The 19,750-nt window shown below is 47.1% G+C and overlaps 2 protein-coding genes across 2 annotated transcripts in view; both read left to right on the forward strand.

The window, feature by feature from the left end:
* Positions 1 to 19,750, forward strand: part of LOC117042595 (zinc finger protein 91-like) — a 258,539-nt gene that overhangs the window by 192,708 nt on the left and 46,081 nt on the right. The window lies entirely within an intron of this gene.
* On the forward strand, positions 17,256 to 19,686 carry LOC117042202 (oocyte zinc finger protein XlCOF6-like). Its single transcript, XM_033141727.1, has one exon. The coding sequence runs from the start codon at positions 17,283 to 17,285 to the stop codon at positions 19,614 to 19,616; it is 2,334 nt and encodes a 777-aa protein (XP_032997618.1). The 5' UTR covers positions 17,256 to 17,282; the 3' UTR covers positions 19,617 to 19,686.

The raw sequence follows: 19,750 nt of genomic DNA on the forward strand, positions 1-19,750 counted from the left end.
CCAAAAGATGGCTGCCTGGATACTGTTAGCCCAAAGATGGAAAGAGGAAGAAGTCCCAACCAAAGAAGATTGGCAAACCAAGTTAATGGACTATGCTGAAATGGCGAAACTAACTGGAAAGCTCAGAAAGCAAGATGACAAGATTTCTTTTAAAAAATGGGAAATGTTAATTATATATTTGCAAATGTATTGTAAACAGGTTAATACATTGGCAGGATTTTAAGAACACTTGTAATGGGCGGGAGAAGAAGAAGAACTTGGACTAGAAATGTTATGTAGTTGAAAAGGAAATCTAAAGAACCGGGAGTCGGGCGGGGCAAGTCACAGGATTTAGAGAATCCTATGTTATGGATTTGATATTGGTTTTGTGTATGTTTTCTTTTTCTTTTTCTTTTTACTTTTGTTACTTTTGTAGAAAAATTGAATAAAAATATTGTAACAAAAAATTAAGAAAAACTTTTATCTAAAATGTACAACTGCACAAGGAAGTCATGGAGGAGAATTACTCGACAATACCTCTGTGATGCCGCTGCTGCTGCTGATGGCATTAAGATTGTGTCAAAGGTATCTTTTTTGGAGATGCCTTTGATTAGACACCGATGGAATGTGAGGTGTTCTGATAGATAGAGCAATGGTCCATATGTTATTAATCCAAGCTCCTATTGCTTGTGAACAGAAAGCAAATAAATTTTTTTAGATTGAAGCCTAGAATATGGGGTCAAATATTGTTTATATTAAGGCAAATGCTGAATGAGGACGGATAGATTGTTTAGTGATTTTGGGGGTCAGATAAAAAGCTTCCCCCCAGAAGGTGTGGACAGGGCTGTCTTAACCCTATCTGGTGCCCTGGCGTGAAGATCCCTCTGGCGCCCCTCGTGCTCTGCCGGGCAGGGCCAGGCTGCGGGTGCGGGGAGGCCATCGGCGAGCCTCCTGTTGGCGCCAGGGCTCCCTTGATGGCAGTGCTGTGCCGCTGCTTGAGAAGAAGTGGGTGAGGGCGGCACTGCTAGCGGGGCTGGAGGGCGGAGGCTGTGACGGATTGGCCCTAGGGTGGAGGAGGTATGACATCCCAGCGCAGAAAGAGTTAAGCCACCTTCATTTTGAGAGACAGTTCATCCTTTGGGGGTGGGGCGATCCCCAGTTTAAAAGGAGGGAACAGCGGTTTTGGCAGTTGAGAAGAGGGAGGGTGTGTGTGGAGACAGGGAGAAGAGGGGTGTGGGGCCAGGATAGTGGTGGTTAGGCTAGGATAGGATGCAGATTAGTCGGTTATACTGAAAGAGTTTATATTCTAGATATAACTAAGCTGATGAACTAATGAAATACGCGAAACATGATGTTCTGAAACTTGTTTTGGTTGAGCCAAGAGAAAAGAGGCATTTATTTGGTCAAGCCATATATGGATGCTCATGAGGAAGTGAAGAAGAAGAAGAAGAGTTTGGATTTGATATCCCGCTTTATCACTACCCGAAGGAGTCTCAAAGCGGCTAACATTCTCCTTTCCCTTCCTCCCCCACAACAAACACTCTGTGAGGTGAGTGGGGCTGAGAGACTTTAGAGAAGTGTGACTAGCCCAAGGTCACCCAGCAGCTGCATGTGGAGGAGCGGAGACACGAACCCGGTTCCCCAGATTACGAGTCTACCGCTCTTAACCACTACACCATACTGGTGAACTCGGGGAAAGGCAAAACTGACCTGCAGGGTGATAGTTTGTGTCTTGGAGTTTCACTCAGGAGGGGCAAAAGGGCAGAAACCTCGGTAAGGCTACACAGTTACTAAAAGGGTTTAGCTAACTGACGCAGTGGGGGGGAATCTAAGAGAGAGAGAGCCCCAGAACTGATAGAGCTGAGAGGTATTCTCAACCCAGGAGCCCAGAGCAATATATATATATATATTATATATATATATATATATTATATATATATATATATATATATATATGTATGTATATGTATATATGTATATAACAGGCCACGACAGCTGGACAAGAGAACCCCGTTACTAAGTTATCCCTAGTTATAATAAAAGGGGATTATTCACACAGACGGACCTCAAGAATCGAGGTAGGGTGGATAGAAAAAGTGACCCCAAACACCTCAGAAAATAATTTGTTGTTCAGTCGTGTCCGACCCCATGGACGAGAGCACGCCAGGCACAATCCTTCACTGCCTCCCGCAGTTTGGCCAAACTCATCTTCGTAGCTTTGAGAACACTGTCCAACCATCTCATCCTCTGTCGTCCCCTTCTCCTTGTGCCCTCCATCTTTCCCAACATCAGGGTCTTTTCCAGGGAGTCTTCCCTTCTCATGAGGTGGCCAAAGTACTGGAGCCTCAGCTTCAGGATCTGTCCTTCTAGTGAGCACTCAGGGCTGATTTCTTTGAGAATGGATAGGTTTGATCTTCTTGCAGTCCATGGGACTCTCAAGAGTCTCCTCCAGCACCATAATTCAAAAGCATCAATTCTTTGGCGATCAGCCTTCTTTATGGTCCAGCTCTCACTTCCGTACATTACCACTGGGAAAACCATAGCTTGAACTATACGGACCTTTGTCGGCAAGGTGATGTCTTTGCTTTTTAAGATGCTGTCTAGGTTTGTCATTGCTTTTCTCCCAAGAAGCAGGCGTCTTTTAATTTCGTGACTGCTGTCGCCATCTGCAGTGATCATGGAGCCCAAGAAAGTGAAATCTCTCACTGCCTCCATTTCTTCCCCTTCTATTTGCCAGAAATAATACACTTAGTAATAGAGGGGTAGCGGGCAGGAAGGTTCGTCGCAGGTTGTTCAGTCGTTCAGCCTTTAGGGTTGTTTTAAGTTGCTGCTCTGAACCGCTTTCCAGGAGGGGGCTTTTCAGAAGTGGGGGTGGGGGGGTCGTCTTTCCCTGGCACTGCCAGGAATTGAACCCATGAATTAATCACTAAATAAATGGGAATATAGAGCTTGCCTGCCAGGAAGGGAATTTCTGTTTGCAGGGAGGGGGAGGCGGATCTCCTCCCTCCCCCCTCCCTCTGGGTCAATGAGCTCCGCTTCCTAGAGAGGCAGGAAATTTGTTTTTCTTTTTTTTGGTGGGGGGAGGCTATTTGGAGGGGAGGGGTCTCCATCCTCATTCCCGGAAGAGAAGCGGATTTGGAGAAGAGGAGAAAGAGGTGCCGCATATTGGGGGGTTATTTGGGGTGCGGGGTGGGAGAAGGATTTGCTTTCCCTCCCCCTGAATCTACAAACAGGGAGGGTGGGAAAGGAGGCGGGAGGATAGGGGGTGCAAAGGAAGCAGTGAGGGGCTCCGCCCTTTCCCTGTGGGAATCATTGGGGGGGGCTGGATCCTGTTGCAAAATGGGATCCTCCTCCCCCAGGAGGGTTTGCATTGCAAGATCCTTTTTGAAGCTCAGAGATCAAGGAAGCCTCCCATAGTGGGGGGGAGGGTAGGGGGGGCGAAGACACTTGAGACGAACCAGAAAAGGGTGCCCCCCCCCAGTGCAATTTAACTACAAAGGGATTTGCAGCCCCACCCTGTGCATGTTGACTCAGAAGTCAGTCCTTCTCAGAGTGGCAGCTCCATTCCACCTAGGGATGCTCCTCTCTGCTTAACAGCTTCCATCTCCCTTCTCACTCCTGCCCCCCCCCCAGGCTCTGCCTCCTGCGTCAGAGGAAGGCTGATCTCCTCCAGGACCCTGATCTACCCCCCCCCCCCGAAATCTGCCGCTGAAGCCCCTGCCTCAATGGGGAGGAGATCGGGAGGGCAAGCAGGGGAGATGAAGTGGAAGCAGCTGGAGAACAGAGTCGCGTCTGGATTGGGAGAGAGGGAGGAGATTTCGAGTGGGGGGGGGTGAGAGATGGACAATGTCAAGGGAAATCGGCCTCCGGAGCTTTCTGGGGGTCCAGGGTAAAAGGTGGATCTAGACGGATCCTCATGAATTCATATGATCTTTTCATTCAAATGAAAAAAAAAACACCATGATACTGTAGACCACATCTCAGTCTATATGCAGCATCAAAAAAACCATGCATCCACTGTTTTGTGGGGCCACAATGGTGCAAAAACTTGGTTAAAAAACACGGATCCTCATGGATCCTCATGATTTCTGCATTGGGGCACCCCAAACTCACCGTCAAATCACATATCATGTCCAGGGGCACAGCCTGCACCACAAAAATCTGGGATCCATGGCTTTCTCGCGACACCACGACCCAAAAACCTGGTTTTGAAGCACGGATCCTCATGGATCCGCACCCTTTTTGCATTGGGCCACCCCTAACTCACCGTCAAATCACACATAATGTCCAGGGGCACAGGCTGCACCACAAAAAACATGGATCCATGGCATCCTGGCAACACCGTGGATCAAAAACGTGGTTCTGCAGCGCGGATCCTCACGGATCCTCACCCTTTTTGCACTGGGCAACACCAAATTCACCGGCAAATCACACATCATAGCCAGGGGCACAGCCTGCACCACAAAAAACACGGATCCACCGCTTCCTGGCGACACCACGGCCCAAAAACGGGGTTCTGCACCACAAAAACATAGATCCGAGGCATGGATCCACATGAATTCATATAATTTTTATATTGAAACAAAATAAAACCACCATGATACTCTAGACCAAATATTAATCTATAGGCAGCACCAAAAAAAATCACGTTTCCACTATTCCGTGAGGCCGCAATGGCGCAAAAACATGGTTCTGAAGCACGGATCCTCACGGATCCTCACCCTTTTTGCACTGGGCCACATCAAACTCACCGGCAAATCACACATCATAGCCAGGGGCACAGCCTGCACCAGAAAAAGCACGGCTCCACCGCTTCCTGGCGACACCACGGCCCAAAAACGGGGTTCTGAAGCGCGGATCCTCATGGATCCTCACCCTTTTTGCACTGGGCCACATCAAACTCACTGGCAAATCAAACATCATAGCCAGGGGCACAGCCTGCACCACAAAAAACACGGCTCCACCGCTTCCTGGCGACACCACGGCCCAAAAACGTGGTTCTGAAGCGCGGATCCTCACGGATCCGCACACTTTTTGCACTGCGCCACATCAAACTCACTGGCAAATCACACATCATAGCCAGGGGCACAGCCTACCCCACAAAAAACACGGATCCACTGCTTCCTGGCGACACCACGGCCCAAAAACGGGGTTCTGAAGTGCGGATCCTCACGGATCCTCACCCTTTTTGCACTGGGCCACCCAGAAGTCACCGGAAAATCACACATCATAGCCCCGGGCACAACCTGCAGCACAAAAATCATGAGTTGCACCACATTAAACACAAAAATACCCTCACCTGCACTGTTAATGTGACCACCGGAACATTTTTATTAGAGCCAAGAGGAGAATGTACAACTATATATTGTACCAAGATATGGTTCGTCTTCAAGAACAGATCAAATTCATGCTGAAGTATTAAAGAAGAGAAGAAATATGAATCTGTTTGCTTACTCTCAACTAATATCCAGATTCAAGAAAGACAGTTCAATCATTGAAAAGACAAAATTTGAGTCCATCATAACAGAGGTCTACCTTTTGGGTAAAATTTATAAACTATTACTCAAATATGACACCAAGTCCAAACAAGCAAAACCTTGTATGACAAAATGGATGCAAAAATTTTAAGAACAGGTTACAGTGGGGCAATGAGAACAATTATGAATAAGGAATAAAATCCACTGCAAATTAAGCCCTAAAACTAAACTGGTACAGTGGAACCTCGGGTTGTGGATGCAATCCGTGATGGAAGCACGTCCGCAACCCACAGCATTCACATCCTGAAGCGCTGCATCTGCGCGGGCGCCGGTGTGATTTGGCGCTTCTGCGCAGGCATTAAGTGCGATTTAGCGCTTCTGCGCATGTACGAGCAGCGAAACCTGGAAGTAACCCGTTCGGTTACTTCCGGGTTTCCCGCAGTCCACAACCTGAAAACACATAACCTGAAGCAGCTGTAACATGAGGTATGACTGTACAAAAATGTTCTTTTGATGGTACAGTCATACCTCGGGTTACAGCCTCTTCAGGTTGCACAATTTCAGGTTGCACACCGCCCCGAACCCTGGGTTTTGGCGCTCGGGCATGCGCAGAAGCACTAAATTGCGCTTTGCACATGCACAGAAGCACAAAATGACGTCACGTGCATGTGCAAGCACCAAATCACGTCACGCGCGTGCGCAGACATGGCACTGCGGGTTGCAAATGCTGCAGGTTGCGAACGTGCCTCCCTCATGGATCACATTCGCAACCCAATGTGATGGCCTGGGATTCAGACTCGGATGCTGAACCTGTGGTATCCCAGCATGCACAGGATTCCCCGTCTCCAGAATCAGCTGAGCCGGGGCTGGGGCTTGAGTCTGAAGGGTCCTCACCTGTACTGGATCCTCAGGTGCAGGTATCAGCGGAGTCTGCTCTGGCTCCTGATGGGATGGAGGACCCATTGCCTGCAGTTGCTCCACTCTCAGCCCCGTCAGGGGAAGCTGAGGCTGCCCCTGGGTCCGGTAACCCACCAGCCTCTCCTGAGCTGCAGAGGCTCAGGGCAGAGAGGCAAAGGGAGTTAAGTTCCTGCAGGAGGAGTGCTTGCCTCCAGGCCAGAAGGAGAGGCAAGTCACCGGAGGATCAGGGCTGCCCTATGCCTCGGGGCAGATAAAGGCTGGCCAGCCCCAGCCCCAAGTTGCGTGAGCAACACAGTTGCTAATGTGTGCCTGCCTGTGTCCTCATGCCCAGCGGCGTACCGAGCCGCTTGACTGCCGGGGATGGCAAGCCAAGCGGCGCCCTCTGGGGGTGGGGGCATCGCTCTGTAGCGTATGCATAGTGACGTCACGGTGACGTCATGGCGCATGCGCTATGGAGCGCAGTCTGCTCTTTGGCCGCCACACGCTTTTCTTCTCCCTTCCTAAAAAAAGAAAGGGAAGCAGCCGCTTGTGCTGCTTTCCTTTCCTTTTTCTTCTTCTTCAGGTTTTTCTTGGCGCTGGCCCATCACTGAGTGCGACGCACAGCACATGCGTGCCGCGCCATAGTGGCGCTGGTGGGTGGGTCCCGGGCAGGCCACAGGGCGGAGCGGCCCCGCTCCGCGGCTTGCTTGCAAAAAAGAAAACAATGCCCAACCTGAAGAATACGGAGCAGATGATTCAGCAGGGGAAACACAGCCCAGGATAAGTAAGGAGGTAATATAAGAATACTTGGCTAGTTTAGATGTATTCAAGTCTCCAGGGCCAGATGAACTACATCCAAGAGTATTAAAAGAACTGGCAGAGGTGATTTCAGAACCACTGGCAGTAATCTTTGAGAATGCCTGGAGAACAGGCGAAGTCCCAGCAGACTGGAGTGCAAATGTTGTCCCGATTTTCAAAAAGGGGGAAAGAGAGGACCCAAACAATTACCGCCCAGTCAGCCTGACATCAATACCAGGAAAGATTCTAGAGCAGATCATTAAGCAAACGGTCTGTGAGCACCTTGAAAGGAACGCTGTGATCACTAAAAGTCAGCATGGGTTTCTGAAAAATAAGTCATGTCAGACTCACTTGATCTCATTTTTTGACAGAATTACAAGCCTGATAAATGAAGGGAACGCTGTGGATGTAGCCTATCTTGATTTCAGCAAGGCCTTTGACAAGGTGCCCCATGATATTCTTGTAAAGAAGCTGGTAAAATATGGGCTGGACAAGGCTACCATTCAGTGGATTTGTAACTGGCTGGCTGACCGAACCCAAAGGGTGCTCATGAATGGCTCCTCTTCATCCTGGAGAGAAGTGACAGGGTTCTGTCTTGGGCCCAGTCTATTCAACATCTTTATCAATGACTTGGATGATGGGCTTGAGGGCATCCTGATCAAGTTTGCAGATGACACCAAATTGGGAGGGGTGGCTAATACCCCAGAGGACAGGATCACACTTCAAAATGACCTTAACAGATTAGAGAACTGGGCCAAAGCAAACAAGATGAATTTCAACAGGGAGAAATGTAAAATACTACACTTGGGCAAAAAAAAATAAAAAATGAAAGGCACAAATACAGGATGGGTGACACCTGGCTTGAGAGCAGTACATGTGAAAAGGATCTAGGAGTCCTGGTAGACCAGAAACTTGACATGAGTCAACCATGTGATGCAGAAGCCAAAAAAGCTAATGCAATTCTGGGCTGCATCAATAGGAGTATAGCATCTAGATCAAGGGAAGTAATAGTACCATTGTATTCCGCTCTGGTCAGACCTCACCTGGAGTACTGTGTCCAGTTCTGGGCACCACAGTTCAAGAAGGATACTGACAAGCTGGAACGTGTCCAGAGGAGGTCAACCAAAATGGTCAAAGGCTTGGAAATGATGCCTTATGAGGAACGGCTTAGGGAGCTGGCCTGGAGAAGAGAAGGTTAAGGGGTGATGTGATAGCCATGTTCAAATATATAAAAGGATGTCACATAGAGGAGGGAGAAAGGCTGTTTTCTGCTGCTCCAGAGAAGCGGACAAGGAGCAATGGATTCAAACTGCAAGAAAGAAGATTCCACCTAAACATTAGGAAGAACTTCCTGACAGTAAGAGCTGTTTGACAGTGGAATTTGCTGCCAAGGAGTGTGGTGGAGTCTCCTTCTTTGGAGGTCTTTAAGCGGAGGCTTGACAGCCATCTGTCAGGAATGCTTTGATGGTGTATCCTGCTTGGCAGGGGGTTGGACTGGATGGCCCTTGTGGTCTCTTCCAACCAGGGGCGTAGAGACGGGCGGCGGGGGGGCGGTCTGCCCCAGATTCCAGGGGAGGGCAGGGGTGACACTTGGGCCAGCCCCGCCCCGCCGGTGGCGCGGAGTAAGCCGCGGAGCGAAGCCGCTGTGCCCTGCGGCCCATCCGGGGTCCACCCACCGCCGCTGCTATGGGGCTGCCCTGCGAGATCGGCGGCTTTTGGGGCTCCCCCATCCGTGCTGCTACAGCACGGGTGGGGAAGCCCCAGGAGCCAGCGCTCACTTGGCGGGTCGCCCCGGAGCAGCAGCGCCGGCTGAGATGGACTGCGCATGCCCGGATTTTTAAAGCAGCACAGACAGGGAAGCCACAGGAGCTGGCGTTCGCTCGGCGGGTCCTGACGCATGCGTCCTGACGCATGCATCATGTCATGGCGTCATAGCGTCACGACGTCCCGCCCCCAGGGGGTGCCTCCACGGCAATGCTGCCCCTAGTGCCCCAGAGGCTTTCTACACCTCTGCTTCCAACTCTGATTCTATGATTCTATGAATGTCAGCTTGCTGAGTTATTTTGTACCATTGTGATTCAATGTTATATTTGTGCTCAACAAGGGAAACCCACACGACCTGAAGGTGCTGCTGTGCAATGCTAGGCCAATGATTCATAAGACCACTGCCATCCCTGACTTGATTGTGGATGGAGGACTTGACCTGGCATGTGTAACAGAGATTTGGTTGGATGAAGCAGATGGGCCTGTCTTAGCATCTGGTTGTCCACCAGGTTTCTGTTATGCACAGCAACCCAGGTCATGTGGGCGGGGAGGGGGGGTTGCAGTGATTTTTAGGAAGTCACTAGCTTGCATCTGGTGTCCTACTGGAAATACCCAGTTCTCTGAGTGCATGTTCTGGAAGTTGGGCAATAGGGGCAGTACAGGATTCCTTTTGGTGTACCGACCTCCCCGCTGCACCAAGGATTCCCTGCCCAAGCTGCTTCAGGTCAGGTCGTGGCGGATGTTCTCCTGGAGACACCTAGTTTGGTGGTCCTAGGGGATTTTAACATCCATGCCGACACGACCTTACAAGGGGCTGCTCGGGACTTCGTGGAAAGCATGGCCTCCATGGAGCTGTCCCTGAATAAGTTTGGCCCAACTCATAGTCACGGACATGCCTTAGATCTGGTGCTCACCTCTATGGATGCTGGTGATCTGACATTAAGTAAAAGCAAAACAAAAGAAGTGCCATGGTCGGATCACTTCCTGGTGCAACTGGACTTCTCCGCAACCCTTCCCCTCTGCAGGGAGGTGGGACCGATTTGGATGGTCCGCCCCTGTCACTTAATGGGTCCAAATGGTTTCCAGAGAGTGGTAGGGGATGCTTTATCCCATGTTGAGGGCTTTTCATCTGATTTCCTGGTGGCCCGCTGGAATGCGGAGTTAACCAGGGCTATCGACTTTCTGGTTCTGAAGCGCCCTCTCCGATTGCATGGAGCCCGGACAGCCCCATGGTTTTCTCCAGAGCTGAGGGTGAGGAAACGGTCGCTGAGACAGCTAGAGCGTCGGTGGCAGAAAACTCATTCTGACACTGGTTAGAGCTCAACGTCAAGCCTACCAAGTGGCGATAGCGATGGTGAAGAAGACTTTCATGCCTCCATTTATTTTTCTGTCAAAAGAGTGTGTTGGTAATAACAAGGTTGTGCGCTGCACATATCATCAAAAGTAAAATTCCGTTCTGGTTGCTGTTGCCAACTCCTTCTTTCCCAATAGTCCCAGGCCACAGATCGAAATCTCGCCCAACTCTTGCATTAAAATCACCCAGTAGGATAATTTTATCTTCCTTAGGCGTCTCTGATAGGATGGTATCCAGCTGAGAGTAAAAAAATTATTTCATGTCTTCATCAGCATCCAGTGTTGGTGCATGAGTGCTTATAATAGTAGCCTGTTGGTTTTTGGTGAGCTTTATTTGAAGGGTTGAGAGTTGCTCAGTAATGCTGGTAGGGACTTCTGACAGGAGCTTCACAAGGTCGTTTTTGATAGCGAAGCCTATCCCATGTATTGAAGGTTCTTGTACAGATAGACCTTTCCAGAAGAATGTGTAGCCTCCTTTTTCTTCCTTCAGCTGTCCCTCGCCTGCTCTTTGAATCTCTTGAAGCGCTGCAATATTGATGTTAAAACATTGCAGCTCTCTTGCAATGATGGCAGTTCTGTATTCAGGACGCTCGTTATCTGTATTATCTGACAAAGTCCGTATGTTCCATGTTCCAAAGTTGGATTGTCTTTTACAACCACTGGGTGGTGACCTCACTGGGTGCAGTAATCCAGACAGGGAAAAGGGGAAGCAGACTATGTTTAGGCCACCTTTCCTAGCCCCTCCCCCTTTTTGGGGTGAGCAGAGTGGATCCTAAAAGGGCTGCTCAGTCATGAATACAGCTGCAGAGCTGCTCAACTTCCTCGTTCCTTGAGTCAGAACAACTGAATCTGTATCTACCGCCCATGTGCCAGTTCATGACTAGGGGCTTCCAGATTTCATGATCCTGCCCCCGTTACCATTTGCCAATCACCATGGGACTTTGGGGGTTTGGGTTGGGTTTTTGGAAGATGCCTGTGCGTGAATTTGTTTTATGTGTGTAGATCAGTGCACAATGACCAACGCAGTGTCTTTGCAGTAGGGCTCTGTTCCAATGGCATGAGTAGTCATGACAAACTGGTAGATCTTATCTGCTGCAGCCTTCATCTGCCTTCACAGCCATTGTAACATACCGCTTGTTTACATCCGCTTATTCTGCCGTTGAGGACTTCTTGGATCATTCTTTGTCTAGCTCCTTCCCTTTGACCTTACTGCCTTGGGTGACCCTGCGTCGCTCACAAGGGCCATAGGAATGTGCAAGCCCACTCGCCACTACAAGGTGATGACCCAGCGAGTGAGATAACTGAGATACATTGCGCTGAGCCCTGGTCTCATTAGACAAAGTGTTCCACCAAAAAGGCTCTGGCTCTGGTTGGGACAGCTGGATATGTTTTGGGCCAGGGACCACCAGTAGGTTGCTGTTAGATAAGCGTCACGCTCTTTGGGGGGTGTATTGGAAGATAATTCCCTCAGATAAGAAAGGTTACAGACTGTTTAGGCTTTAAAGGTTAGCACCAAAACCTTGAACCTGATTTGATACTCCACCTGGAGCCAATCCAGCTGATGAACCACAAACTGAATGTGGGCTCTCCACAAAGTCCGAGTAAGAACTCATGCACCTGCATTTTAGACCATTTGGAGTTTCTAGAGTAGTCTCAAGAGTAGCCCTGCGTATCTATCTATCTGTCTGTCTGTCTGTCTACCATCTATCTATCTATCTATCTATCTATCACATTTATACTCCGCCCTCCCCGGCTCAGGCGTAGAGCAAGTTAAAGTAGTCTAGACTGCAGGTGACTGCTTCATGGATCACCACGGCTAGGTTGGAAAGAGACAGGTACAGTACCAATTGCCTAACCTGTAAAGATTTTAAAATGCCAGTTTGGCTAAATTTGTGACCAGTGCCTCCATAGAGACAAAAGCATCCAGGATCACACCCAGACTCCTGATGGCGGGTACAGGTGACTATTGTGCACCATCAAGAGCTGGGAGCTGGCAAACCAAACCAAAATCATTCCGGCCAAGCCATTGGACCCCCATCTTTAATGGATTGAGATTCAGCCGACTCCGTTTCCTGCATCCCAGCACACAGACCTAAATATTGGCCATTATATCCAGGGCAGCATCTGGGCAGGACCACGAAGCAGTAGATCCATGCATTTTGTGGTTAGATTTGTGGTTATGTACAATATATTTGAATTAAGGGTGAATTTGGGGTCCCCCAATGCAAAAACCATGAGGATTCGTGCTTGAAAACAACGTTTTTGGTCCATGGTGTTGCCAGGATGCCGTGGACCTGTGTTTTGTGCCCCTGGACATGATGTGTGATTTGCCGGTGAGTTTGGTGTGGCCCAGTGCAAAAAGGGTGAGGATCCGTGAGGATCCGTGCTTCAGAACCACATTTCTGATCCACCATGTCGCCAGGATGCTGTGGATCCGTGTTTTTTGTGGTGCAGGCTGTGCCCCTGGCTATGATGTGTGATTTGCCAGTGAGTTTGATGTGGCCCAGTGCAAAAAGGGTGCGGATCCGTGAGGATCCGCGCTTCAGAAAGTTTTTGGGCCGTGGTGTCGCCAGGAAGTGGTGGATCCATGATGTTTGTGGTGCAGGCTGTGCCCCTGGCTATGATGTTTGATTTGCTGGTGAGTTTGATGTGGCCCAGTGCAAAAAGGGCGAGGATCCGTGGGGATCCGTGCTTCAGAACCACGTTTTTGGGCCGTGGTGTCGCCAGGAAGCAGTGGATCTGAGATTTTCTTGGTGCAGGCTGTGCCCCTGGCTATGATGTGTGATTTGCCGGTGAGTTTGATGTGGCCCAGTGCAAAAAGGGTGAGGATCCGTGAGGATCCGTGCTTTGGAACCATGTTTTTGCGCCATTGCGGCCTCACGGAATAGTGGAAACGTGATTTTTTGGGTGCTGCCTATAGATTAATATTTGGTGTAGAGTATCATGGTGGTTTTATTTTGTTTCAATATAAAAATCATATGAATTCATGTGGATCCATGCCTCAGATCTATGTTTTTGTGGTGCTACAGTGCAGCAAAGTGTTGGATTCCCGTTTTTTATACTCCAGACTGTAGGCGTGGCTTCTAGATGTGATTTGACACTAAATTTTTTGGAGTTATTTGTAAAAATGTGGAGGATCCATGAGGATCCGTCTAGATCCGCGTTTTACCCTTTTCCCTTTCTGGGTAAGAAAGAGGCTGATGTGAGAAGGAAGGGGGAGCCCCCCCCCCCCCAGCTCCTCTTTCAGAAATCCTAGTCTGGCAGGCTGACGTTGCTTTGGCAGAGCACATTGCAGGATCCTGGTTCGAGTCAGGAGGGGGGTCTCCCTCTCATAGCTGGGATCCAAAAAAAGGGGTACAACTGCTTTGCCACTGAGCTGCGCCCCTCCCGCCCCAGAGTGACTGGGGTACAAATAATAAATAAATAATTATTAGCAAGCTCAAGTTCAAACACCAGCCCCTATTTTTAAAAGGCACCCGTAATGACGACAGTGGACTACCCTTTAAGGTTGTCGTAAATCACTCTTCCAAGCCCCACAACTCCGCTCTACTTTGCAGGGCTGTTGTAACGGGGACACCCTACTCCACGGCCCGGCCCCCCCCACCATTGGGAAATGGGTGTGGAAATAACCGGACCCCCGCCTCCCAGCAAGGGATTAAAAGAGATAAAAGGGGGGGTGTAAGCTGTGACACCTTCGTGCCCCGGTGGACTTTTTTGGAGGTGGGGGGGCAGGGGCGTCTCTTTCCCTGCCGTCTCCGGGGATCGAACCTGGGACCTTCTCAGGAAAGAAACAGAATAACGGAGCTGGTTTGAAAGGAGGAGGATTTATGTATTCTGGGAGGGAGGCGTCACTCATTCTTCCCGGAGGGGGGAGCCAAGATTGGAGGGGGAGGGGCCTCCATCCACATTCCCAGAAGAGGAGCATAGAATCATAGAGTTGGAAGAGACCACAAGGGCCATCCAGTCCAACCCCCTGCCAAGCAGGAAACACCATCCAAGCATTCCTGACAGATGGCTGTCAAGCCTCTGCTTAAAGACCTCCAAAGAAGGAGACTCCACCACAGTCCTTGGTAGCAAATTCCACTGTCCAACAGCTCTTACTGTCAGGAAGTTCTTCCTAATGTTTAGGTGGAATCTTCTTTCTTGTAGTTTGAATTCATTGCTCCGTGTCCGCTTCTCTGGAGCAGCAGAAAACAACCTTTCACCCTCCTCTATATGACATCCTTTTCTATATTTGAACATGGCTATCATATCACCCCTTAACCTTCTCTTCTCTAGGCTAAACATACCCAGCTCCCTAAGCCGTTCCTCATAAGGCATCGTTTCCAGGCCTTGGACCATTTTTGTTGCCCTCCTCTGGGCACGTTCCTGCTTGTCAGTATCCTTCTTGAACTGTGGTGCCCAGAACTGGACACAGTATTCCAGGTGAGGTCTGACCAGAGCAGAATACAGTGGTACTATTACTTCCCTTGCTATTGATGCAGCCCAGAATTGCATTGGCTTTTTTAGCTGCTGCATCATACTGTTTTAGCTGCTGCATCACACTGCATCACCTTTTTTCCCTCCTCCTCCTCAGCAGGTCTGCAGAGGAGGAGGAGGGAAAAAATGTGCAAAAGAAATATATATATTCTGGGGGGGAGAGACAAGGTTGCGCTTTTCTTCCCCCTGAATCTGCAAACAGGGCAGCTGGGAAGGGAGGGCGGGATTTGGGGCAGGGGCGGGGTTATTCATAAACACATTTTGCTTGTTTATTTTCCCCCTCATAAGGTACCAGTCCCATCGAAATCCAAGCCCATCACTCTCCAAGTCCAATAAATCATTGTTTTTTAATTCCATCCAATCCTTAATGCAGGACAACGCTGCTGCATCGTGGTACAGTTCTAGGTCCGGTAACCCAAACCCACCTCTTTCCCTGTGATCAATTAATATTTTATATTTGATTTGAGGCTTCTTGCCATTGCATATAAATTTGGAGATGTCTTTTTTCCAATCTTTGAAATAGCTTGTCCCTCCTAACAATGGTAAATTCTGAAATAAATGATTCATTTTTGCTAATACCGACATTTTGACTATTGAAATTCTGCCTAGTAAGGATATTTTTAATTTAGACCATGACTCCAGTTTGTTTCTTATTTGCTTCCATTTTTCCACGTAGTTTTCTTGTGCCAAATCTAAGCCCATAATCGTCATTTGGATGCCTAAATATTTTATTTTCTTTGAAATTTTTAGCCCAGAAAGCTGTTGTAGCTCCCTTTTTTCTCTATCTGCCAAATTTTTCACAAGCATATTTGTTTTATCATAATTAATTTTCAAGCCCGCGAGTTTACCATATTCATTTATTTTATTTAGTGCATTCGGGATACTATTCAAAGGGTCTTCCGTTGTAATGAGTATATCATCGGCAAAGGCCTTGATCTTATGTTTCTTTTTCCCTATCACCACACCCCTTATTTTTTCATCTTCTCTTATGTTTTTTAGCAGAGTTTCTAAGACAATTATAAAGAGGAGTGGTGACAGGGGGCAGCCTTGCCATGTCCCTCTGGTTATGTTTATGCTTTCTGTCAATTCACTGTTAATTATTAATCTTGCTGTTTGACTCTCGTATATGGTCTTAATTGCTCTTTCGAATTTATCTCCTAGGTTTATCTCTTTTAATAATCTCATCAGAAACTGCCACGAGACCCTGTCAAATGCTTTTTCCGCGTCTAATGACAATATTGCTGCTTGTTTTCCTCTATTATTTTCTAGGCATTCCAATATATTTATTATATTTTCTTTAGCTTGTCTTCCTTTCACAAAGCCTACTTGGTCCTTATGTATTAAATCATCCAATGTGTTACTTAATCCAATGTGTTACTTTTTCTTTTGTTTATTTGTCAACTCAATAATTTACTGGGCTTATTGGCCCATTCAAAATTCTTATATTTCCAAAATTGGATTTGTTGCTCCATTTCCTGGTCTATCATATTTTGATATTGTGTTCTTAGAATTTTTATTTCAAGCTCTATTCCTTTTTTACCCATTTTATATAGGGTTTTTTCCTTATTTTTTATTTCTTCTAATAGGTCTCTTTATACTTTTCTCTGTTTCTTTTGTTTACACCATTTTGTTGGATAAAGTACCCCCTCACCACTGTTTTCCCCGTGTCCCACACAGTTTTTAGGTCTACTTCTCCATTGTTATTTAATTCAAAAAATTCTTTCATTACTTCCTGGGCTCCTCTTTGGATTTTATTATTGTTCAATAAAAACACATTTAAGCTCCATTTTTTGTTTCTCTCTTGTTTTCCTCCATCAAGTGTTATCATTACTGGGTTGTGGTCTGAAAATGTTTGGGGTCCAATCTCTATTTTTTGTATATTTAGCAACAAATCTTTTGGTATTTGGACAAGAGAGAATGTATGAGATGTTAAAATAAGAGCAGGTGCTGATTGATGTGTGTAATATTCCTCTGTTCTCTTCCTAGAAAACAAATAGGATTTTCTCCCCCTTCCCCTGGTCGAAAGAAGACAATGGAGAAGACAGTCAGAATTCTGGTGGGCCATGTTCAATAGGAATAACCAAGAAAACATTTAAATACATGGAGTGTGAAAAGAGAGAGGAAAAACAATTTGAAAGAATGGAGTGTGGAAAGAGCTTCACTGAGAAATTAAAACATACAATTCATCAACGGACTCACACAGGTGATAAACCATTTAAATGCATAGAGTGTGGAAAGCGCTTCCGTCAGAGTGGAGGACTTACAATTCATCAACGGACTCACACGGGGGAGAAACCATTTAACTGCATGGAGTGTGGAAAGAGCTTCACTGAGAGAGGAAAACTTGCAATTCATCAACGGACTCATACGGGGGAGAAACCATTTAAATGCATGGAATGTGGAAAGAGCTTCAGTCAGAGTGGACACCTTAGAATTCATCAACGGACTCACATGGGGGAGAAACCATTTAAATGCATGGAGTGTGGAAAGAGCTTCAGTCAGAGTGGACACCTTAGAATTCATCAACGGACTCACATGGGGGAGAAACCATTTAAATGCATGGAATGTGGAAAGCGCTTCACTTATAGTGGAGTCCTTAGAATTCATCAACGGACTCACACGAGGGAGAAACCATTTAAATGCATGGAGTGTGGAAAGAGCTTCACTAAAAGTGGAAGCCTTAGAATGCATCAACGGACTCACACAGGGGATAAACCATTTAAATGCATGGAATGTGGAAAGAGCTTCACTGAGAAATTAAAACTTACAATTCATCAACGGACTCACACAGGGGAGAAACCATTTAAATGTATTGAGTGTGGAAAGAGCTTCAGTCAGAGTGCACACCTTACAATTCATCAACGGACTCACACGAGGGAGAAACCATTTCAATGCATGGAATGTGGAAAGGGTTTCACTACTAGTGGAACACTAAGAATACATCAACGGACTCACACAGGGGAGAAACCATTTAAATGCATGGAGTGTGGAAAGAGCTACAGTCAGAGTGGAAAGCTTAGAAAACATCAACGGACTCACACAGGGGAGAAACCATTTAAATGTATTGAGTGTGGAAAGAGCTTCAGTCACAGTGGACACCTTAGAATTCATCAACGGACTCACAAAGGGGAGAAACCATTTAAATGCATGGAATGTGGAAAGAGTTTCATTGAAAGTGGAGCACTTAGAATTCATCAACAAACTCACATAGGTGAGAAACCATTTGAATGCATGGAATGTGGAAAGAGCTTCAGTCAGAGTGGAAAACTTGGAATTCATCAACGGATTCACACAGGTGATAAACCATTTAAATGCATAGAGTGTGGAAAGCGCTTCCGTCAGAGTGGAGGACTTACAATTCATCTACTGACTCACACAGGAGAGAAACCATTTAAATGTATTGAGTGTGGAAAGAGCTTCAGTCAGAGTGCACACCTTACGATTCATCAACGGACTCACACGGGGGGGAAACCATTTCAATGCATGGAATGTGGAAAGAGTTTCACTACTAGTGGAACACTAAGAATACATCAACGGACTCACACAGGGGAGAAACCATTTAAATGCATGGAGTGTGGAAAGAGCTACAGTCAGAGTGGACACCTTAGAATACATCAACGGACTCACACAGGGGAGAAACCATTTAAATGTATTGAGTGTGGAAAGAGCTTCAGTCACAGTGGACACCTTAGAAAACATCAACGGATTCACACAGGGGAGAAACCATTTAAATGCATGGAGTGTGGAAAGAGCTTCAGTGAGAGTGGACACCTTAGAAAACATCAACGGACTCACATAGGGGAGAAACCATTTAAATGCATGGAATGTGGAAAGAGTTTCATTGACAGTGGAGCACTTATAATTCATCAAGCGACTAACACAGGGGAGAAACCATTTAAATGCATGGAGTGTGGAAAGAGCTTCAGTGAGAGTGGACACCTTAGAAAACATCAACGGACTCACACAGGAGAGAAACCATTTAAATGCATGGAGTGTGGAAAGAGTTTCACTACTAGTGGAACACTAAGAAAACATCAACGGACTCACACAGGGGAGAAACCATTTAAATGCATGGAATGTGGAAAGAGTTTCATTGACAGTGGAGCACTTATAATTCATCAAGTGACTCACACAGGGGAGAAACCATTTAAATGCATGGAGTGTGGAAAGAGCTACAGTCAGAGTGGAAACCTTAGAAAACATCAACGGACTCACACAGGGGAGAAACCATTTAAATGTATTGAGTGTGGAAAGACCTTCAGTCACAGTGGACACCTTAGAATTCATCAACGCACTCACAAGAGTGAGAAACCATTTAAATGCATGGAATGTGGAAAGAGCTACAGTCAGAGTGGACACCTTAGAATACATCAACGGACTCACACAGGGGAGAAACCATTTAAATGTATTGAGTGTGGAAAGAGCTTCAGTCAGAGTGGACACCTTACGATTCATCAACGGACTCACACGGGGGGGAAACCATTTCAATGCATGGAATGTGGAAAGAGTTTCACTACTAGTGGAACACTAAGAATACATCAACGGACTCACACAGGGGAGAAACCATTTAAATGCATGGAGTGTGGAAAGAGCTACAGTCAGAGTGGACACCTTAGAATACATCAACGGACTCACACAGGGGAGAAACCATTTAAATGTATTGAGTGTGGAAAGAGCTTCAGTGAGAGTGGACACCTTAGAAAACATCAACGGACTCACACAGGGGAGAAACCATTTAAATGCATGGAGTGTGGAAAGAGCTACAGTCAGAGTGGAAACCTTAGAAAACATCAACGGACTCACACGGGGAGAAACCATTTAAATGCATGTAATGTGGAAAGAGTCTCATTGACAGTGGAGCACTTATAATTCATCAACCGACTCACACAGGGGAGAAACCATTTAAATGCATGGAGTGTGGAAAGAGCTTCAGTGAGAGTGGACACCTTAGAAAACATCAACGGACTCACACAGGAGAGAAACCATTTAAATGTATTGAGTGT

Source organism: Lacerta agilis, chromosome 2 (genome assembly GCF_009819535.1).
Source record: "Lacerta agilis isolate rLacAgi1 chromosome 2, rLacAgi1.pri, whole genome shotgun sequence".
Classification (NCBI taxonomy): Eukaryota; Metazoa; Chordata; class Lepidosauria; order Squamata; family Lacertidae; genus Lacerta; species Lacerta agilis.